Raw genomic sequence first — 23406 nt, forward strand, 5'->3', positions numbered from 1 at the left:
CAACACACAGGGATGACAAAGAAAGTATGTGTGTAAGGACATGCATATGGAATAACACTTACTGAGTATTTACATTTCTGGGGTTTAACTGAGTTAGATGGGGAGCAGTGTATTTCTGTCACTAGAAAATGTTATCATCTAACAGCTTAGACTTGACTCCAAATATTATTCCATCATTTCAGTTATACATGTCATTCAGAAACCCACAAGACTCATGGCACCAATGATCAGAAGACACTCTCCCAGTATACTCTCTCATGGGGTTTGGGTCCATCATCATCCACCACTCCAAATCACATCCTGGAGCCATTTTTATTTTCTCTCCTCTAGAACCTTTCTCTTCGTTGTTAGACAGAAAGAAAGTGATTAAGAGAGAGAATGAAAGCTTGTTTGCACACATGGCATCAGCGGCAGTACAGCATGACAGGCTTGTGCTAACTACCGCGTACCCTAATATCAATATTTATGCAGGAGTGTGGATGTGCGTCTGTCAGCCTTTCTGCACGACTGTCTGCCTGTCTTTCTGTCTGCGTGCCTGTGTTTGCTTATCCATTTGTCTGTGTGTTTTCTGCAGGCTCCCACACCCCATTGCTCTTTCATATGAGACCCATTGTGTGTCGAAGCCGCTCGGTTCTGAGCCCCGTCTCGTTAGCTTTTGTGCCTCTGCTACTTTCACCTATCCTCCTCCTCTAAAAATAACTTCCTCCCTCCCTTCTTCCCTCTTTCTCCTCCTCTCTCCGTACCTCCCAGGAGAACTGCCATTGTAGCTCAGAGTGGAGAAACACTCTGCTGCGTTCTGTGTGTGTGTGTGTGTGTGTGTGTGTGTGTGTGTGTGTGTGTGTACATCTTAGTGTGATATTGTGTGTGTGGCTATGCACCGCAGACAGTGGTTCTGTGATTTACAGTAACACTGCAGTAAATCCCTCTGCTGATTGCACCAGTGTGTGGCTTTCCATTGGGCTAATGAAGAGATTTCTCTCAAGCAGGTCCGTTGATCTGCAAAAACCTTATTTCACTGTCTGAGACATTAATCATCTAACGGCAGGAAGACAGGAGTAATCTGCAGTAGTCAGGGGAAAGTCTCACCCAAAAGCTCTCTCTCTCTCTCTCTCTCTCTCTCCCTCGCTCTCTCTGACCACTGCCGTTCTGCTTTCTCCTTTTCTCTCTTTCACTCCTCTGCCTGCTCCTGCTCTCCTCCTTCCCCCTCCCTCCCTCCAACCGCTCTCATCCCATCTCACCCTACTTCTTTCTCTTGCGCTTCTCTTGTACACACACACACACACACACACACACACACACACACACACACACACACACACAAGCTCTTGCCGCATTACTTGAATTTTGTGTCTTGTATTCATTCTTTCATAGTTTCATCTCCTGTTTTCCTCTGTATTTAGCTCCTTTGCTCTATGTAAAGAACTTTGTGACAACTCCATGCACTTTACATTACTCTCTCTCTCTCTCTCTCTCTCTCTCTCTCTCTCTCTCTCTCTCACACACACACACACACACACACACACACAGCCAACACACATCATGCCCCAGTCAGCACTGTGTCTGTGATCAGGCTGACAAACTTCCCAAGGCCATAGAGTCACATCATTCTGACACTGACTCAGTGACACTCTCTGAGGGTGAAACACACACACATTTTTCATCACACACACACACACACACACACACATACCTTGGTGGTCTTGGGCTCCATTTCAATCTCTCTCTCTCTACTATCAATCTATGCCTGAACATGGACACACACACACTCACACATGCATGCACGCACACACACACACACACACACTATGTCATGACCGCACACTGAGCCCCAGCATCTCTCTGACACAGAAGAGACTGTTCATTCCTGCTGTTGGCATCCAAACCTGCCAACACTGAGAGGGGTTAACAGTTTAAATATAGCTGGCCTGCTTCCTCCCCCGCCTGCTAGCTGTGACTGGAGGCAGTCACAGTACTGACAGACACTCACACATTCCTTGTCTGTGTGTGTGTGTGTGTGTGTGTGTGTGGTTGCCTCTGTTGAGGGGTCAGAGTGCCCTACTTACTCGCACACATCCATTAAATGAATATTAATTGTACTGTTCATTGATTTCTTCGTCCCTTCACCTTGAACTGATGCAAAGTGGCCGCACCAAACACTGGTCGACTGACAGTAAAAACACACAATGACTAGAAGGCAAACCTCTGCTAACGGTGAACAATTCTCCAACTTGCTGTTACACCCAAAGACATCATTCCTCTCACTTAAACTTTAAGTTAAATCGACATCTTGACCCTGCAAACATACACTTAAGATTTGGAATCAAGTCTCTTTTTCTGGAAATCTCAGATACGGATCAACACCAAAATCGAATCAATTGTTTCTTGTCCGAAGGCCTATCTGTCCACCAAATTTCATGGAAATCTGTTCAAAAGTTTTCGAGATATCATGCTGACAGTCAGACAGACAAACAAACTAACTAGCCAACAGGGGCGAAAACATCACACCCTTGGCAGAAGTAACAACTTGCCTTGGCACACTGTCAGTTTCCAACAGTGTCAACAGGGCAAAACTATTAGAATATCTCTATGGAGCTAAACTTCACTCTAGTGCAAGTATTGTAACTGCACTCAGAGGAATTTTTCTGAGTTCACTTACAATTACTATCTTGCAGCTACAATTACTCTGAATAGGGTTACAATACTTTAGAGTGAATTTTAGCTCCATATACCCCTGCCTTACAATGTAGTGGATAAAAATGCAGGTTTTCTTCTCATGGCTGGTATTTGGTGATCACAGTGTTGATTCTCCCTCTGACTTCTGCTACAGTTGTCATGTCATCCATCACTTTGTTTAATGCGGCTCTCTGTGCTGTGAAGACTTCCGCTGAAGAGGAACTGCGCTAGAAAAACTAGAGGTGATTTATGTGAGTGTGAGGGTAGATAGTGTTGACGCACTAAGCAGCAGGCAAAAATGCTTATCTGTCTGTGCATCTGTGCATGCTCTTTTGTTTGTGTGTGTGTGTTTGTGTGTGTGTAATTCGCACCTGCGAGCATGTGTTTGTAGCTGTGTATTTGTTTAGGGTTGCGTCTGTTTGTGTGTGCCTACGTTTCTCTGCCTAAACACACGAGGAGGATGCTGCAAAAGAAGTTCAAATTATCATTTAAAATGTTTGACTTCATACCGTCCCACAGAAGACTGAGCGCTAAAAAGAGTGAAGTGCGGAGTAAAGACACTTGTCGCTTCCTCCCCGAAGACAAACGAAAGAGACAAGGGATGATAATGAAATCACCGCTTGATACAACAGAACACTTTTTATTTTCTTATTGGTAACTTTACATTACTGTGTGAGATTTGTTTTACAGTGTACGTGGTAAAATGATGAATATTTGCCTAAAGGCCTCCTATTCAAACCAACATCTAAAGCATCTCCCTCTCATCCTCTACTGCTATGTCCATCAGTAGTGAATGCAAATCTCTCTCTCTCTCTCTCTCTCTCTCTCTCTCTCTCCCTCTCTCTTTCTTTCTCTCTCTCTCTCTCTCCTCTCCCCCTCTCTCTCTCTCAGTCTCTCTCATGTGAAAACACCATTATTCCTGGACCGTCTTGAGATGGCTCCATCCTCACAGAAACAGAAGGTTTGCTCACATCCTGTGTGTGTGTGTGTGTGTGTGTGTGTGTGTGTGTGTGTGTGTGTGTGTGTGTGTTGTGTTGCGTTGCGTTGCGTTGTGTTGCGTTGTGTTGTATATGTTTTTTGGTTTGTTTTGTCATTGCAGTGGTTTTTGCACTGCACTTCCCAGAGATCACTTTGCAAACAGCGTGTCCAGTACTGTGACGTCTTCTTCTATGGATTTTCTGTTGATGAAGTGATGGCGCTCTTTAAATTGTCTGTTCAGCCATGGGGGCTATCGCTGCTCATATTAACTACCCAGTTCTTCTATTTACTCCAAACAAAGCTCTTTTACTGCTGCCAGAAACAGGAAACACATCACTTCTTGTGCATATCAACTGACAACAGAGAGGAGCAAAACAGGCATTTATTTATATGAAGCACTGTGGATAGTTATTTGAAGTTTTGTCTGTTTTGTTATGTTGCATCATTTGAATCACGATCTGTTGTGCTATTATTTCAGGTGATGTCTTCACAGCGATAATGGGTTGGTTTGCTCTGCTGCCAAGTTTGACATGTTTTCTTTAATGCTCTAATGGTCGCTTTTTTTTTAAGTAAGTAAACAAACCTAAACTTAATTAAAGAACACAAACTGAGCCGAGGCAATGTCCCCAATTGATTCAACCTCCAGTTGCTTTCAAAGTTAAGCAAAGTGAGGGGTAATTGTTCCAAAACCCACGGTTGCTTCAGACACAGAATTACCTAATAAGCCCATTAAATATTTAAAGGCGCTCTCCGCAAAATCTCCTCGCACTAATTAAGAAGTGCTGCCATTGGTTCTCACCGCCATTTCTCTCTCTCTCTCTCTCTCTGTGGAAATAAATACACATGCGGTGGATTATGAATTCCTTTCCTCGTCGGAGACCTTGTTCTCCAGCAGCTGCAGATTAATAATACAGTCAGGTGTTGCCATGCGAGGCCTCCTCCAGATCAGAATGAACTGACCGCTGGGAATTGTACCTGGAACAAGAAACAGTCTTCCTGCCAGCTTTTACACACGTCTGCTGTTCTTTTATTGATGTGGCGGGCGAGGAGGATTGTTACCTAATGTTTTCGCAGCATTTTTATTTATGTGTGTGTTTGTGTGTGTGTGTGCCCGGGTCCGTTGTTGTCGGTACATGGTGTGTGTTAATCGCAAACTAGCGTGCTGTTGCAGAGAAATGCTGTTTTGGCAGAAGTTTTGCGGTCAGAGATTTCCCGGGAGAGGCTGATGCGGGTCGTCGAGGCTACGAAGACTAATTAGAATAGAGGAGGAAGGTTTAAATTAAGCATCTCAGTGGCACAGATACTGATAAACATGTAGCAGACACACAAAGTATGCTAGCACTTGGATAACAGGAGCTGAATCAGATCTGCTGAACAACACACACACTCTTGCAGGCGCACATACACTGTATACACAGACGTTCTATAAGTCCCTCTCTTCCTGTTTTTCTTTCACAAATAGATGCACACACACACAAACACAAACACACACACACACACACACACACACACACACACACATCACAAGCTGCTGAAGGTTTTTGGGGCAGAGATACTGGGGCTTGTACAACCCAGATGGGATCTTGTGTATCTAGAGCTGTTTTTGCCTGTAAAATGTTAAATAGATAATGACTTACAATGCAAAACACATCACAGAGAGATCTGACAATGTAATATAGTCTAATCTAATGTCAGCACACACACACACACAAACCACTCTTTTCTGGCCATTCCTCACTCATTCTTTCTTTCTCTCTCTCTCTCACTCACTCACATACACACACACATGAATTACAGTCATGCAGCCGTGGGAGTCTGTACCTTCAGGACAGTAGCACCTGGGCCCGGCCAGGCTGCTGAAGCAAGTGGCTCCATTCTTGCAGGGCTGAGACAGGCAATGGTCCACCAGCAACTGGCAACGCTCCCCTTCATAACCTGAGAATCACACAGAGATGATATATGTACAGTAATCAACTGTCTGACTATGTCTGGCTTTAGAGTGGTAGACACTGTCCTCCATCCTGCCTCTGTCCTGCATCAATGCTGCATTAGCGCGGCAGTGATTACTGCAGCCTAGTCCTTTGCAGACATGGTAAAGTTGCTCTGAATAAGGATGCTGTGGCACAAAGCTGCGTCTCTCGCAGCCCTCAAGCGATCGTCAGATCTGAGCCACAAGGGTTGAAAGGCTTTTTTTCTGTGTCGATCCAGCCACAGAGGAACAATACAGACACAGAGATTCACAGTGCAGCATACAGTATAGAAAAGAACAAAGCAAACATCAATCTGGACTGGGCACACTGATGGAAACACCACAACCATTAGCATCTAACTTTTCCATTCTCTTCCATGGCTGAAACAGAAATGATGTAGGAAAAACATGGCCCTATGCACTGCAATTTAAAACACTATTATATAAAAGTATAAAGTGTTTTTTTTTTGGTTAATATCATGCTGCCATACTGTAGGCTGCAACAGATGCAGATTGATCCATATTTCACATTATTGCCTTTCTCAGCTGCAGGAGTTCAGTAAAATCCAGCACCCAGTTTTCTTGTTTGAGCCACTTCACAGTAACAAATCAAAGCCCAGCAAGCCAAATGACTTCAGTCACTCAGTGGCTCTGTGTGCAGTCGAATAGGGCGATGATGAGATGAAGGATCTTTGTCCTTGACTGTCTACAGCAAAAACTGAGACACAGACAAAAACTGGACAGCGTCATCATGGGGCATCACAGAAGCCCAGACACATGAGCATGGGAGACACTTAACTCTTTTCATGAAGTACACTGATGAGGTAAATCCAGGTAAAAGCCATTATCCCTTATTGATTTCCCTTATTATATCTATACCAAAAGCAGGAGATGTACAGTAGATAAAGAGAAGTAGATGATTTAGAGAAGGATTTTGAAGCTTTGAGACAACTGAGATGTGGATTATGCAGAAGGGGCTGTAACTCAATATGAGGAACATGTTGCTTAGTTAGTGTATATACCCAGTAGCATGTGCCACTGCATCATATGTAAATGAGTGATCTCTCAAATCTGTGCTGATTTAACAATGCTGTCTGTCCAATCCTTTGATTTTTCTTGTTTTTCTCACCAACCACTCACACAGAGCCTGAGCACCATTCCCTAATGGGCACTGGCTGGCAATCAGTAGTCTCCTCCGACTCTTTGAGGAAATTTACTTTCCTCCCAGACGCCTTCACTAAGTCTCTGTCCCAAAATAAAACTTAACTGACAAGATCAAAGGTTGAATTCACTCTCTGTGCCGTCTCTCTCATTTAGAGATCCTCTCAGACAAAGTGACAGGAGAGAGAGGCTTTTATTCTTTGTGTCTCCGCCGCTCTAATCTAACCAATGGAAACCACGCAGTCGGGCTGAGACGTTAGTGTGTCTTCCTCAAGTCGTAGAGAGGACACAGCAGAGCACACGACACACTCACAGGCCTGCATTCACATGACATGACACACACACACACACACACACACACACACACACACACACACACCTGGAGGGCAGGTGCATGTGAAGTTGCGGCCTTCATCCCCCTGTCTAACGTCGGTGCAGGTGCCGTTGTTGCGACAAGGTCTGTGGTGGCAGGCGTCGAATTCCTCGCAGAATATTCCAGTGTAGCCATCTTCACACTCGCAAAAGAAGGTGCTCTGCAAAAAGACACACACACACACACACACACACACACACACAGAGACTTCACATCTCAAATCAATGAGCCTGCAAGGATGGTGAAATAATAGGAGATTGAGATGAAAGGAAGAAAAAACTTGTGAAATAGAAATAATGAGATTGAACATTGCGAAACAGCAAAGCACTATCAATGTAGTAATGTACGGTTGAAATAATTCAATAACATAACAATGCAATAATAAGCAGCTGTGAAATGATTTGAATTTCTGAAATAATGAGAGGGATGATAAAATAATGAGAAATTGAGTTGAAAGCAGGAAATTGTGGAAAGCTCTGGTAAATCTGTTGAAACGTCCGGTGCTAATACCAGGCTCAACAGAAATACACTTCCCTCCAAAATCCCTGGGCTTTGCTGTAGTTTCAACCCACCGTAGTCCCTCTCCTCTCCATTGCCCTTTTGTTCGTCCTGCAGCCCAGAGAGAGCAGCTAAATCCCCCTCAGTGCAGTGTGTGGATGTGCGGTGTGGAGCGCTGCCCTCTACTTCCTCTGCAGCAAGTCTCTCTCGTTCTCTTAATATAGTAGAAGCTTTTGTTTGTTTTGTTATATACTGTACTGCCCAACTCTATTGCTGATTCAAAAACTGACCCATTTTCATACTGACCCATACGCATTTTTTGAAAATCAGCAATGATTTTGAATGTGTTTCGCATGAAAACACAAAGAGAATCAATCATCTTTCAATTCAAGTGAAAAAGTAAAAACATCAAAAGTAAAGTTTCAGTTAAAAGCAGCAATAAAATAATCCTAAAACTCAATCATGGATCAATTAATTGAAAGTTTGAGGGACAAGACAGAAAAGGCCTAAAGTTAATTTCCATTGTGGTTCTACTGCTTTAATTTGTTGTGTTGTGTGGTGTTATCTTATTCTGTTCTGCTCTGTACTGTTCATCTCTGTTCTGTTCTGTTCTGTTCATCTCTGTTCTGTTCTGTACTGTTCATCTCTGTTCTGTTCTGTTCTGTTCTGTTCTGTTCTGTTCTGTTCTGTTCTGTTCTGTTCTGTTCTGTCCTGTCCTGTCCTGTCCTGTCCTGTCCTGTCCTGTTCTGTTCTGTTCTGTACTGTTCATCTCTGTTCTGTTCTGTTCTGTTCTGTTCATCTCTGTTCTGTTCTGTTCTGTTCTGTTCTGTTCTGTTCTGTTCTGTTCTGTCCTGTCCTGTCCTGTCCTGTTCTGTTCTGTTCTGTACTGTTCATCTCTGTTCTGTTCTGTTCTGTTCTGTTCTGTTCATCTCTGTTCTGTTCTGTTCTGTTCTGTTCTGTTCTGTTCTGTTCTGTTCATCTCTGTTCTGTTCTGTTCTGTTCTGTTCATCTCTGTTCTGTTCTGTTCTGTTCTGTTCTGTCCTGTTCTGTTCTGTTCTGTTCTGTTCATCTCTGTTCTGTTCTGTTCTGTTCTGTTCTGTTCTGTTCTGTTCTGTCCTGTTCTGTTCTGTTCTGTTCTGTCCTGTTCTGTTCTGTTCTGTTCTGTTCATCTCTGTTCTGTTCTGTTCTGTCCTGTCCTGTCCTGTCCTGTCCTGTCCTGTCCTGTTCTGTCCTGTCCTGTCCTGTTCTGTTCTGTTCTGTTCTGTTCTGTTCTGTCCTGTCCTGTCCTGTCCTGTTCTGTCCTGTCCTGTCCTGTTCTGTTCTGTTCTGTTCTGTTCTGTTCTGCTCTGTTCTGTTCTGTTCTGTTCATCTCTGTTCTGTTCTGTTCTGTTCTGTTCATCTCTGTTCTGTTCTGTTCTGTTCTGTTCTGTTCATCTCTGTTCTGTTCTGTTCTGTTCTGTTCTGTTCATCTCTGTTCTGTTCTGTCCTGTTCTGTTCTGTTCTGTTCTGTTCTGTTCTGTTCTGTTCATCTCTGTTCTGTTCTGTTCTGTTCTGTTCTGTCCTGTTCTGTTCTGTTCTGTTCTGTTCTGTTCATCTCTGTTCTGTTCTGTTCTGTTCTGTTCTGTTCTGTTCTGTCCTGTTCTGTTCTGTTCTGTTCTGTCCTGTTCTGTTCTGTTCTGTTCTGTTCTGTTCTGTTCATCTCTGTTCTGTTCTGTTCTGTCCTGTCCTGTCCTGTCCTGTCCTGTCCTGTCCTGTCCTGTCCTGTTCTGTCCTGTCCTGTCCTGTTCTGTTCTGTTCTGTTCTGTTCTGTTCATCTCTGTTCTGTTCTGTTCTGTTCTGTTCATCTCTGTTCTGTTCTGTTCTGCTCTGTTCTGTTCTGTTCTGTTCATCTCTGTTCTGTTCTGTTCTGTTCTGTTCATCTCTGTTCTGTTCTGTTCTGTTCTGTTCATCTCTGTTCTGTTCTGTTCTGTTCTGTTCTGTTCATCTCTGTTCTGTTCTGTCCTGTTCTGTTCTGTTCTGTTCTGTTCTGTTCTGTTCTGTTCTGTTCTGTTCTGTCCTGTTCTGTTCTGTTCTGTTCATCTCTGTTCTGTTCTGTTCTGTCCTGTCCTGTCCTGTCCTGTCCTGTCCTGTCCTGTTCTGTCCTGTCCTGTCCTGTCCTGTCCTGTCCTGTTCTGTTCTGTCCTGTCCTGTCCTGTCCTGTCCTGTTCTGTTCTGTTCTGTTCTGTTCTGTTCATCTCTGTTCTGTTCTGTTCTGTCCTGTCCTGTCCTGTCCTGTCCTGTCCTGTCCTGTCCTGTTCTGTTCTGTTCTGTCCTGTCCTGTCCTGTCCTGTCCTGTCCTGTCCTGTTCTGTTCTGTTCATCTCTGTTCTGTTCTGTTCTGTTCTGTTCTGTTCTGTTCTGTTCTGTTCATCTCTGTTCTGTTCTGTTCTGTTCTGTTCTGTTCATCTCTGTTCTGTTCTGTCCTGTTCTGTTCTGTTCTGTTCTGTTCTGTCCTGTTCTGTTCTGTTCATCTCTGTTCTGTTCTGTTCTGTCCTGTCCTGTCCTGTCCTGTCCTGTCCTGTCCTGTTCTGTCCTGTCCTGTCCTGTCCTGTCCTGTCCTGTTCTGTTCATCTCTGTTCTGTTCTGTTCTGTTCTGTCCTGTCCTGTTCTGTTCTGTTCTGTTCTGTTCTGTTCATCTCTGTTCTGTTCTGTTCTGTTCTGTTCTGTCCTGTTCTGTTCTGTTCTGTTCTGTTCTGTTCATCTCTGTTCTGTTCTGTTCTGTTCTGTTCTGTCCTGTTCTGTTCTGTTCTGTTCTGTTCTGTTCTGTTCATCTCTGTTCTGTTCTGTTCTGTTCTGTTCTGTTCTGTTCTGTTCTGTTCATCTCTGTTCTGTTCTGTCCTGTTCTGTTCTGTTCTGTTCTGTTCTGTTCTGTTCTGTCCTGTTCTGTTCTGTTCTGTTCATCTCTGTTCTGTTCTGTTCTGTTCTGTTCTGTTCTGTCCTGTTCTGTCCTGTCCTGTCCTGTCCTGTCCTGTCCTGTCCTGTTCTGTTCTGTCCTGTCCTGTCCTGTCCTGTCCTGTCCTGTCCTGTTCTGTTCTGTCCTGTCCTGTCCTGTTCTGTTCTGTTCTGTTCTGTTCTGTTCATCTCTGTTCTGTTCTGTTCATCTCTGTTCTGTTCTGTTCATCTCTGTTCTGTTCTGTTCTGTTCTGTTCTGTTCTGTCCTGTTCTGTTCTGTTCTGTTCATCTCTGTTCTGTTCTGTCCTGTCCTGTCCTGTCCTGTCCTGTCCTGTCCTGTCCTGTCCTGTCCTGTTCTGTCCTGTCCTGTCCTGTCCTGTCCTGTTCTGTTCTGTTCTGTCCTGTTCTGTTCTGTTCTGTTCTGTTCTGTTCTGTTCTGTTCATCTCTGTTCTGTTCTGTTCTGTTCTGTTCTGTTCTGTTCTGTTCATCTCTGTTCTGTTCTGTTCTGTTCTGTCCTGTTCTGTTCTGTCCTGTTCTGTTCTGTTCATCTCTGTTCTGTTCTGTTCTGTTCTGTTCTGTTCATCTCTGTTCTGTTCTGTTCTGTTCTGTTCTGTTCTGTTCTGTTCATCTCTGTTCTGTTCTGTTCTGTTCTGTTCTGTTAATCTCTGTTCTGTTCTGTTCTGTTCTGTCCTGTCCTGTCCTGTCCTGTCCTGTCCTGTCCTGTCCTGTCCTGTTCTGTCCTGTCCTGTCCTGTCCTGTCCTGTTCTGTTCTGTTCTGTTCTGTTCATCTCTGTTCTGTTCTGTTCTGTTCTGTTCTGTTCATCTCTGTTCTGTTCTGTTCTGTTCTGTCCTGTTCTGTTCTGTTCTGTTCTGTTCTGTTCTGTTCTGTTCTGTCCTGTTCTGTTCTGTCCTGTTCTGTTCTGTTCTGTTCTGTTCTGTTCTGTTCCTCTCTGTTCTGTTCTGTTCTGTCCTGTTCTGTTCTGTTCTGTTCTGTTCTGTTCTGTTCTGTCCTGTTCTGTTCTGTTCTGTTCTGTTCTGTTCTGTTCTGTTCTGTTCATCTCTGTTCTGTTCTGTTCTGTCCTGTTCTGTTCTGTTCTGTTCTGTTCTGTTCTGTTCCTCTCTGTTCTGTTCTGTTCTGTCCTGTTCTGTCCTGTTCTGTTCTGTTCTGTTCATCTCTGTTCTGTTCTGTTCTGTTCTGTTCTGTTCTGTTCTGTTCTGTTCTGTTCATCTCTGTTCTGTTCTGTTCTGTTCTGTCCTGTCCTGTTCATCTCTGTTCTGTTCTGTTCTGTTCTGTTCTGTCCTGTTCATCTCTGTTCTGTTCTGCTCTGTTCTGTTCTGTTCTGTTCTGTTCTGTCCTGTCCTGTCCTGTTCATCTCTGTTCTGTTCTGTTCTGTTCTGTTCTGTTCTGTTCTGTTCTGTCCTGTTCATCTCTGTTCTGTTCTGTTCTGTTCTATTCTGTTCTGTTCTGTCCTGTTCATCTCTGTTCTGTCCTGTTCATCTCTGTTCTGTTCTGTTCTGTTCTGTTCATCTCTGTTCTGTTCTGTTCTGTTCTGTTCTGTCCTGTTCTGTTCTGTTCTGTTCTGTTCTGTTCTGTCCTGTTCATCTCTGTTCTGTTCTGTTCTGTTCTGTTCTGTTCTGTTCTGTTCATCTCTGTTCTGTTCTGTTCTGTTCTGTCCTGTTCTGTTCTGTTCTGTTCTGTTCTGTTCTGTTCTGTCCTGTTCATCTCTGTTCTGTTCTGTTCTGTTCTGTTCATCTCTGTTCTGTTCTGTTCTGTTCTGTTCTGTTCATCTCTGTTCTGTTCTGTTCTGTTCTGTTCTGTTCTGTCCTGTCCTGTCCTGTCCTGTCCTGTCCTGTTCTGTCCTGTTCTGTTCTGTTCTGTTCTGCTCTGCTCTGCTCTGCACCACTCTGCTGAGTGAAAACCCAGGGAGAGACGTGATTATGATCTGCTCTAATCCCTCCTCTTTCTGTTCATTCTGCCCATGGTATTGTTATACATTTGTGAATAATGCTCAGAAGAGTGGTGTTTGCACCAGTGGACACCAAAGTGACGATGCTGGGTCATAATGATGAACAAGCTTTGCTATTGCTTATGGTGCAATTGAATTAGTGTTTGTAACTGAAGTGTGAAGCAGTGGGTTGCTGGAACCATTTTTAGACAAATGTACAAATTCAAATATGGGGGAATAGAAACATGCCTGAGTCTGAATAAATACTGAAATACTGATCACTGCAGATATCTGGGTGCTCCTACCTCATATGTTAACATAAAGAGGTTAGAAAAGCGGGCTTGGGGTCAAAAGAACCCTGGGAAAATGTTGGTGGGGAAGGTAGATGAGTAACACTCTCCCCTCCCTCAACATCTACGACTGATGTGCCTGTGAGCAAGGCACCGAACCCTGCTCCAGGGGTGCTGCTCATTGGTCAACAGCAGACAGAAACAGAAGACTGTGGTTGTACTGGGAATCTCCCAGATGCAAATGTGTGGAACTGTGTGAATGTGAAGCAGGGTGTTGCTGATAGGAGCATACGTGCTCAATCAGCTTTCCCTGGATAAATAAAGAACAACAAAACATGTTTGAGGTTCAGCATTTGGCATCCTGGTGTCTGAGTGGGCTGACTTGCATATGTATTTGTAAAAATGTGGGATTTTCACATCATTCCCTCTCTCTGCCATCATCTCTCATCACTCAGATCTAAAAATGGCAACAAAAAAGGACCAATTCTGTACTGTCCCACATTCATATTTCCAAATTTGTGGCTATGCCAAATAGTTCTGAATACGAGAACAGGATTCTGGGACTTGTGTGTGAAAACAGTTAAAGGTACATTTTCACAGTAAAACAACTTCTACTTCCTTTTATTAATAACTTGGTACTCAATAAAGAACAGACATGATTTGTAGAAAATTATGTTTTCAAGTGGCATACTGGTAAGGCTGATCTGAATTTGCATCTTGATGACCATGGTGCCGTGCCACAGTGATGTTGCCGTGGTAATACCAAATGAGGACAAGCACTATTAAATGTTTATTTGGAGGCATTTTAAAGTTTCCTTTGTGAGCATACAGTCGCAGTCCCTGTGGACAGGCACCACTCTGTATTGATAATGTAAACTTAGCCTTACTATTCCTCTTGGGGTTGGAGAAAGTGTACAGCAGCAGTATAAAATGACAGACAGATGGAATATAAAGCATAAACATTATAACCAATGCCAGAACAATTACTTACAATATGAACATCTGCCCATCACATTCTTAAATGCACATATTATACTATTTTCCCCTTTGACATTTGCAGCCATACATTTATTTAATTCAATTCAGATGTGTTACCCCACTATCAAATGTCTATTTATGGGTTTTTAGCTTAAAAAGATGTCCTATTTGAGTATGCATTGGTACTGCAGGATGTTTCTCCTGGGGGGGGTTGATCCCTCCTTTCACTCTCCAGTGTATACCGGCTAATAAAGCTGAAATGCCGCAAGTCATCTTTAAAAAAAGAAAAAAAAAAGAAAGAAAGTTCCTAGATCTCGTACCTCAGACGGCTGAGTGATGCACTTGCCCTTCCCGGAGCACTGAGGGTCGCTGAAGCGGCTGCCTGGCTCCACACAGCTGCTGGCCTTCACCGTCAGGTTGAGACGCAGGGTGACCTCCGGGGCGGTGGGGGCGCCCACACGCACCACACCTACAGCAGAGGAGGAGAGCCTTTTACAGACTGATGCATTGTGCAGTTTATCATTTTGATAGTTGTTAGCATGGATAGATGTTTGATATTAAGAAAATTAGAGAAAATGAACTAGTACTGGGCTTCTAAGGTTTATTAGGATCATTTGCAACTGAATAGCTTTATGTAATGTCCTTTGTTTTACATAAATGTTTGAGGACAGATTCACCTGGATAACACACCTAGCTATCACTGTTAACTATGAAAAAAATGAACTCCCATGTGGCTAAAAGGTGTTAAGAAAAGAAATGATGCAAGTAAACCTTCATGATGACCAAAACAAACTGTCTGCTTCTCCGTCTCGTCTCTATAAGTTCGTAACATTTCTTTTTATATCCTGAATGAGAGCAGACAGCTACACGGGCGCTTGGATAAAAATAGCATCATAGTGAACATTAACTGCCGTTATTAAAGGCCCGGTCCGAGCCAATGAGCTGCGAGCCGGGCAATGACGAGACACTGACACTGCAAGCTCCTCAGCCAATCAGAAGGCTTATAAGATACCGTGTGCCCCTCCGTCAACCCTGACCAAAATGACAGTCGGCCCAATGACATCGAATGTCAGACCTGCCCAGTCACTGCTCCTTCACACACACACACACACACGCACACACACACACACACACACACACACACACACAATTGTGAAAACACACCTATAGATGCAGCCAACAAACATACTGTACAAGCAAATATACACTCAATTATACAGACAAATGCAAAGTCACTGCTCTGCCCTCCTTACTGATGCTCTACACAGACTGAGCCCCCCCGCACACACACACACACACACGCACACACACACACACACACACACACACACACACACACCTATAGGCCTATACATGGCATGCACATACCCAAGCACACTCATGTATGGGCGTGCACATCAGGCTTTTGTAACTCGTTCATTATCCAGTCTGACTGGTAACAACGGGACAGAGATGACAGAAAAAACAACCAATGCCTCTCCTCTTCATCTTTCTCTTTTATCCTTATCACAAGCCAATTTGACCTTCATTCCTCCCCTTCCTCCCCTGCCCGTCCTCTCTCTCTCTCTCTGTCTCTCATTGTCTCTCATCTCCACCTCCCTCCTTCCTCCTCTCTCTCTCACTTCCTCCCCCCATCCCTTTCTCATCCCTTTCTTTCTCACTCTGCCTTTGTCCTTTGCTTTCCTTTCTGTTTCTCTCTCTCTCTCTCTCTCCTTATCTACCTATCTGTCTCATCCTCTCTCTCCCACTCGCCCTTCTCCTTCTCCCCTCTGATTTAACTCCCCAGTGGTTTGTCTCTCTCTCTCTCTCTCTCTCTCTCTCTCTCTCTCTCTCTCTCTCTCTCTCTCCCCAAGACAGCCAATCGAAGGCTGTGCCACGGAGTTAGCAGACATGTCAAGGTCACCAGACAGGCCTGGACAGCAGAGCGCAGCAGCATCAGGTATGGAGAGCACACCCAGAGGTCGACCAGCCCTTCAGTCAAAGAGCAAGACTCCAATTACCCCCCTCCAGCACCTGCTGCAGCCTCCACAACCTTCTGCCACCATCGTGTGAATACTCTTAAACAATGTGTGTGTGTGTGTGTGTGTGTGTGTGTGTGTGTGTTGTGTGCGTGTGAGAGCTCAATATTCAAACACAGATGGAAAATTCAGCATAAATATTAAACTGTTTTTTTTTTTCTCTTCGATATGCAAATATGCCATCCTGACTCGTATATGCAAATGTTCTGCGATTCTCCCCAGTGACATTTCAGGAGTAAATGCTGTAAATTTATTTAATTCCATTAATTCTCTGATGTTTTGGCTCGATACTAAATGAGCCATTTGGAGTTACTTGGCTTCAAAATTGTTTCCTATTGGAGTGTACTGTGGTAGTTGTTGTGGATGGAGCACCACCATGTTGCACTGGTCGTGTATTTAACTTGATAGCAGCCGTGTAGCAGCCACATAACTTGAATGGATAGAACGGTCATTCCCATTCAAATCAACGTTCCAACGGCGGCCATTTTTATGTGGGCTAGCTTCCGTATGAAATATGAACTTACTTAATATGACTTACGGCAAGTCGCTGAGGCGAGAAGTTTTGAAGCAAGAACCAAAGGAGCTTCTCTGTCTCCTTGCTGCATGGATTACTAATATGTTAATATTGACTAGAAGAGCTAGCGAGAGTAGTAGCCTACAGTCTATGATAATGCTACGTTAGCCTTGTCGCTAACGTTAGCTTTCAGTTGAGTTTTGACAGTTTGCTAACAGTCTGCACAATTCTCAAGCAAGTGTGACACACTTTACAGCCATTTTATGCTGTATTAGCCAAATTACCATGGCAAACAGTGGAAGGACCGTTCTATCCATTCAAGTTCTGTGGTAGTAACTGTATAATAAGCGGGGCTTTCACATTGCCTACAGCTGTACTGAAAGACTGTGGATTGGAGTCAAGCTCATGACCTTTGTTACATGTCACTGCCTCTCTCTCTCCCATTTGTGTACACTATAATAAGGCAGAAATGCCATGAAAATAATGATTTGAAAATGTTTGATATACTGGTACACTGCAGGAGAGCGTAGGGGTCTTACTGAGGAAGTAGTTTTGTCCCAGGGGCAGGGAGTGGTCCGGCACCACCAGTCCATCATGGGCCTGCTGGAACCACATCATGGTTCCCTCCAGCATCGACGAGCGCAGGAAGCCCTCTTCACTCACACGCCACAGCACTGGAGCGCCACTCGCATTCACCACCACCCTGGGTAGAAGGGAGGGAGGGACGGAGGGAGGGAGAGAGGGAGAGAGAGAGAGAGAGAGAGAGAGAGAGAGAGAGAGCGAGAGAGAGGGAGAGAGAAGGATAATCAGAGAAAGAATCTGATTCCCTCAGGCTGTTCTATAGCTCGGCACAAACCACAAGCTTATAAACATTGGTATGATTCATTGTTAATTGATGACCATTCTGAGCCCCATGGTTTCAGTCAGTGCTGCAGGCTGTAAATATCTACTGTGTAAATAATAGATTGTACCTGACATTGGCAAAAAAAAAATATACAATGTACAAAATATTATGGACATCTTCCTGATATTGAGTTGCAGCCTCTTTTTGCACAATCCAAATCTCAGTTGTCTCAAAGCTTAAAAATCCTTCTCTTACTCATCTGCTTCTCTTTATCTCCATCTCCTCCTTTGTGATTGGTATAGATTTAATGAGGTAAAATCAATAAGGCATAATGACGTTTACCTGGATTCACCTCATCAGTGTACTTCTTGAAGAGGAAGTGTCCCTAATGTTTTTTACATTCAGTGTATATACTGTATTAACATTTAATGACTTGGCGAGCACTTGATTTATCTTACCGGATGTCTTTAGCAGCACCAAAATGTCAGCAAAATGAGCTTGCAAGATCTGATAAATGAAGTAATCCTCGATGTGAACTTCTCCAACTCTCTTCATCCTTAGCCCGAGTATTCAAAATAAGGAGTTTAATAAAGCACCCCTGTCTGCATGCTTTTCCAAGTATTCTGATTTTGTGATACTCTACAGATGGTCTTCCTACAGAATGGCGATGCATGTTGTCAAGGGCTTGAACCTGCGCCCACCGGTCTTCCTATTCACTCCGCCCTCCTGGCATCATGACTAGGTCTAGTGAGTAATGGCCGGTCCTGTCTGACTCTGTGGGAGTGCTATTGCTCCCTGTGGAAACATTGTGACCCTCATGAACTGAGCAGTGAAATAGATGTGGTCAAGGGCTATTATTCATCAGGACTTTGGCCAATTTGTACGAGTGAGAGAGACCGAGACAGACCAACAGATAAATTGAGAGAGAAACAGGGAGGGTAAGAGAGAGAGTAAGAGAAAAAAGACAGAAAGAGTGGAAGAAAGAGAAAGAGAGAGAAAGCTTGTGAGCACATATAGCATCAGCAGCAGTGCAGCATGACAGCTGCTCTCTCTCTCTGACACACAAATCTTCCAGCCTCTTTGGGATATAAGAGTTTTATTACTTTATTATTAAAATCTCAAAATTGATGTTGGTTTTTCGTTCAGTACTCTTACATTTTCAAGTGGTGTGTGTGTGAGTGTGAGTGCCCTTTCATGCCTGTGTCTGGGGGTGTGTTCAGGCGTCGTGCGTAATTATACAGTCTGCAAACAAAACAACAGCAGTAGATTAACGCACAGCTAGGAGCTGCCAGTCTGCGATCGTGACGAGGCCCTGAGTCGTGCCCATCATGTATAATGAGGGGCAGCATTAAGGACGGACAACACTCACCTTGACCAGTGCTTCTGCATAATGCATTGACCCTTATTTACTGAGCCTTTTGTACTGTTAAAGTCCCAGTGAAACCGCATTTTGAGAGCTTGCTTCTTGATGTATTTCCTGTTCAAACAGGATGTTGGGGCGGGACATAACGCGAGGAGGGATCATTCAAAAGTGGAAACCAATAGGATATCAGTTTGGGAGAGAAAGGCAGTTTAATTTGATGGGACAGGCGGGATTGTTCAAAAATCTGTGTTTATGTGCACATACTGGTACATGATGAAGTCACCATTGAAGATTGTCCATTTTCCAGGAAGTAAATGTAATGAGATTTTGAAATAAAATACAAGAAAATATTTTTTTTTTACTTTTTTGTGGCATAAATTGTCAAATAGGTGTATGGTATGATAGTTAGAATCAGCTGAAATTTCAGTGACTTTAAGAACAAACCTGCTTAGAAAAGCCTTGCCCTGGATAAATCAAGATAAAAGTCGTAGTATTGATAGAGTATTGATATAGGGTGTAAGAAGCTGATACCCAAAGATACAAGCTATATGTCATGTTGCTTCAAAGTTGCTGCAGTGGGCCCATTTTAATGTTTCTATATTTTCTTTATTGTGATTATAGTGTTGAATGCCTTGCTGTAACTCTTGCAAAACTTGAGCCTGAACTTGGTTAGCATCCTAAAAACAGGGTAGATTCTGTTCATTTAGCCGGTATTTAGGTCATGAGTGGTATGATTCTGAAAGTGTGGGTCCTCAGAGGAAAAAGTCGGGCCACTGCAGTCATGAAGCGTACGAGAAGCAGCAGGGAGTCTTACTTAACAGCCGTCTCCTCGGGCACCTCCAGAGACAGAGTCAGGGTCCCCGAGGTCAGCTCACACAGCTCAGGACTCACACAGTGCAGCCCCTCGGTCACCTGCGAGACACACACACACACACACACACACATTTGATATGATGATGATATGTGATATTTCACCACAAAAGAAACAACTTTGGATGGGTAAAGTCATCTAAACTCAACCCATAGTTTTAGTTTCAGCTGTCTCACCCTCTCCGCCTCCCACGGCACCACCAGCAGCCGCTGCCCGGGCTTGGGTTGCCATGGCTGCAGGGTGGGAGGGGCCTGTGAGGCGGTGGGGGGGGCGGTGGTCGGCTGCTGCGGCTGGGTGGCGGTCGCGGTCGTGGAGGCGACGGGAGTAGCCAGTTCGGGAGCGGAGGGAGTAGCGGGGTCCCAGCTGGCGGCGGGCAGGTCCAGCAGGATCTGGTCGCACCTCTCCCCCTCGTAGCCTTCGCTGCACTCGCAGGTGTAAGCCGCCTCCCCCTCCTCCCCGCCGTCGCTACGGCTGCAGTTTCCATGGAGACAGGGGCTGCTGGCACAAGGGTCTGTGAAAAACTGGGGGGAAAAAACACAGGAAAAAATAAAGGAAGAGTTAGAGAGAGAGGCATAACCAAAAAAAAAACATTATTATCTAACTGTGTTTCTTGCCTCTGTCATATACGACAACATCCTGCCAGCGCCGCCGCTCTCTTCTACACACAGTATTAGCAGCACCCACATTTTTTGTCACTCTCTGTCAGTTTTTCCAGCTTACACTGCAAAAGCGCAGAGTATCAAGGGATTCAGCTTCATTTTATATGAGCTCTGTGTCTCAGGGAGTGGTCCCTAAAACACTGTGACGAACAAGAAAGTGCATAAGTAGTCCAAACTCTCACCGATCATTTTCCTCTCCCTCGCCACTCAGCTACTTCTTTTATTGCTCTCTTACTCAGCTCCTTCCTTTACACGCTCCGCTCTGCTCCTCTCTCCTCTTTTATTACATTTTCACACTCGCTTTTTAATGATTTGTTGCAGGAGGGCTCCAATTCACTCTCTCTCTCTCTCTCTCTCTCTCTCTCTCTCACGCACACACACAAATACTGTACAGATATGCATACACACACATAGAAAAAAGTGTATGTGTATGTGCAAGCAGACACACGCATTGACACACACACATGCGCACGAACGCGCACACGCACTCTTGCATTTCATTCCCAAGCAAGGTCTCCCCTGTCATGCAGCAATGACAAAAATGCAGCCTGACAGCCTCCTTCATGCTGGTTTCCCCCATCAATAATTGAACATATTTGGAGGAAAACATTCCGGCATGGCTGTTGAAGGTGAAAGAGGACAAAGCCGAGCTTATACGAAGCTTACTGCCTGACACCTTGTTGCCTTTTGCTTTGCTTACAGAGTCTTCTTCTGCTTAAGAAAGTCTATAATCCCGACCGTCTCGTCTTTTCCGGCAAATTCACCAAAAAGCATCAGCAGCGGTGCGACCTCAGGTATCTGCGGCTCCGGCTGCCTGGTTTCAAATGTGTGCAGATAACAGCTATTAACGAAACCCAGGGAAAAACAAACACCCTGCCGGAGAGAGGGGGAACAGAAGGATGGTAATGACGCTCGTGTTGAATCCCTCGGCGCTCGTGAGGGCGCGTGTGAGCGTGTGTGCATGTACGTATGTATGTCTATGTGTGTGTGTGTGTGTGTGCGTGAGACACAGAGAGACAGAGAGAGAGAGAGACAGTAACAAAGAAAGGCAGAGCGTCATTAACAGTCCGCCCTCTGCGCGGCCGAGTCACAGCTCATTAGTGCTAAGCTCTCTCAGGTTTTTCCTCTATCAAACCTCGTCTCCGGGCTCTGGAGAGGCGGCGCTCCCTGCAGCCCCAGCAGGCCGCGCTCCGCTCCTTACACAGTCTGCTGCTCTTATCGCCGCTCAAATGCCACCGGGGAGCTCCGCCTGAATTTATCAAACTTCTTAAAGTAGAACAACGGTGGGCTGTCTGGGTTAGAGGAAGCAGTGGAATCCGACTCATGACCTTTTTCATATGTCACTCACTCACTCTCTTGCTCTTCCATCTTTCCAGTCTCCGTCCAGTCTCAGCCAGATGCTGTCTAGTAAAGCAGGCGTACGGAGGATACAGCAGTAGTTATATTGTAACTTGGTGGCGTCACTATATGGCATCTGCTATGGCACCTGGTAGCATTACTAGTTATTTATTTATTTACTATAGGCCTAGCCCCCCTGTATGATTCTGCTTGTTGTTCTGCAGCAGCAAACAGCTCATAAGCCCTGGGCTCTGACAAACCATGTGAATCAATTTCTTCTAAGCGGCTGATAATAACCCACATTAGTCCCTTTATCTATATTCCCACATGGGCCAACAAATAGAACAAAGAGATCTTCTGAGGCTAAATTAATTGCTTCACAAGTTGCAATGATCTATTTGCTAATTTAGGATGGCTGTCCTAAGGCAGGGAGGATCAATACAGCCGGGCGGAGGGGAACAGGAGTGCCACTTAGGCTATTGGCACCATCAATTTAACCTGGTGGAGGGACTGGGACGAGCCCTGTCTCTGTCTCTGCCGGTCGCTTCACACATACATACACACACACACACACACACACACACACACACACACACACACGCACACAGATACAAGTTCTTCAAACTGTTGTGGGGAAACACACTTAAGCACATACATACATATATATGCACATTTGATTGTGCATATACACAAAGAAAGAAAGAGAGAGAGAGAGAGAGAGAGAGAGAGAGAGAGAGAGACAGCATAGTGTTTTAATAGGTGAAGGGAGGGGAGGTAAAGGGAATGAAACAGACAAGCATCAGCATAAAATCACAATGGGAAGCAACAGTATGGAAAGCAAGCAGAATCTGAACTACGGCTGTATAGGTTTATCCATTTAGAGCATCATGAATTAAATATGAAACTCAGCAAATGGATAATTTAATTTGGTAGCACAAACCAAACACGTGACTGCTATGTTACATCTCATTGTCCACACTGGCAACACATAAATAATGTAAGTGTAAGAAGTTAGACACACACAAATGGCCACTAGGCCTAGTTGAGAATGTACATTCACATGGTTGAAGCATAAAATAACCTTTTCTAATGTTCATAATTGCAACCAAATGTCAACACCTGGTCTTGAGAGTTCAGAACCTCTTGTGCCTTCAAATGGCATTGAAAACATTCTCCAAACACTTAGCTTTTCATCTGTACAAGAATATAATCTGTCAAATCTATATCATTGTGGCTGAATACTCGCTTAAACACTGTTTTAAGCAGAAAGTGAAAAGATAATTTCTCTATGGGGATTAATCATTTATCAGATTATTATTGAAATGCCTAATAGGTTGTTTATGTCATTTCTGTCTAGGTGGTGCGTGCCAGTGGAAGCTGATATGGCTTTAACTGCTGGGAAAATCCCTGTTTTCTCCCAATGCAAGGCAACAATTGGGCAACAATTACATTTTGCAACGATCAAATAGAATCACAGACACATATTGAACAATGTTGACAGTATTTAGATACCGTTCTGTGAAGGGCTGTGAGGTAAACACAACCTGATATCACAAAGTAAGTGGGTGGCAACGGTAAACAGCAGGCGTCATGTGAGAAGGCAGACAACTGTGATGTGATGAGGAGAAAACAAACCGGCAGCATGATCATTTAATATGCTACTCCTGGTGTTCAAAATGAGACTCAACTACTAGATTATTCCACAAATCATTACTGTCTGGTGAAAACCTTGTATCTCCAAAATGTCAAACAGCCTTGGTTTCAGCTTCACCACCATGCAGTTTAGAGTTTATCCGATGGGTTTTGTCAGGGTTTCATGAGACCAAGGATGGTAGATAAGGAGCATGTAATCCTTCAATTGAAGTTAAAATGTGAAAATCACCAAAATTTGTCCCATCATTTCAATAACTGTTTTGAAGGATTTGAGTTTAAGAATAGTGTTTTTTATATATTCCTATCCGGGTTTGCTCTCAACATGCAGTTCTGCAGCTGGTAAACCTGT

General features: G+C 44.2%; 1 protein-coding gene across 1 annotated transcript in view; it reads right to left on the bottom strand.

Moving 5' to 3' along the window:
• The window catches only part of dner (delta/notch-like EGF repeat containing), a 56762-nt gene that overhangs the window by 8311 nt on the left and 25045 nt on the right, over positions 1-23406 (bottom strand). The window contains exons 2-7 of the mRNA XM_078284303.1: positions 19584-19928; positions 19351-19448; positions 16869-17032; positions 14118-14266; positions 7161-7314; positions 5473-5586 (exon numbers count right to left, since the gene is read on the bottom strand). Coding sequence (XP_078140429.1) covers positions 5473-5586; positions 7161-7314; positions 14118-14266; positions 16869-17032; positions 19351-19448; positions 19584-19928 — 1024 coding nt within the window. The remainder of the gene's footprint in view (positions 1-5472; positions 5587-7160; positions 7315-14117; positions 14267-16868; positions 17033-19350; positions 19449-19583; positions 19929-23406) is intronic.

Source organism: Centroberyx gerrardi, chromosome 6 (assembly GCF_048128805.1).
Source record: "Centroberyx gerrardi isolate f3 chromosome 6, fCenGer3.hap1.cur.20231027, whole genome shotgun sequence".
Lineage (NCBI taxonomy): Eukaryota > Metazoa > Chordata > Actinopteri > Beryciformes > Berycidae > Centroberyx > Centroberyx gerrardi.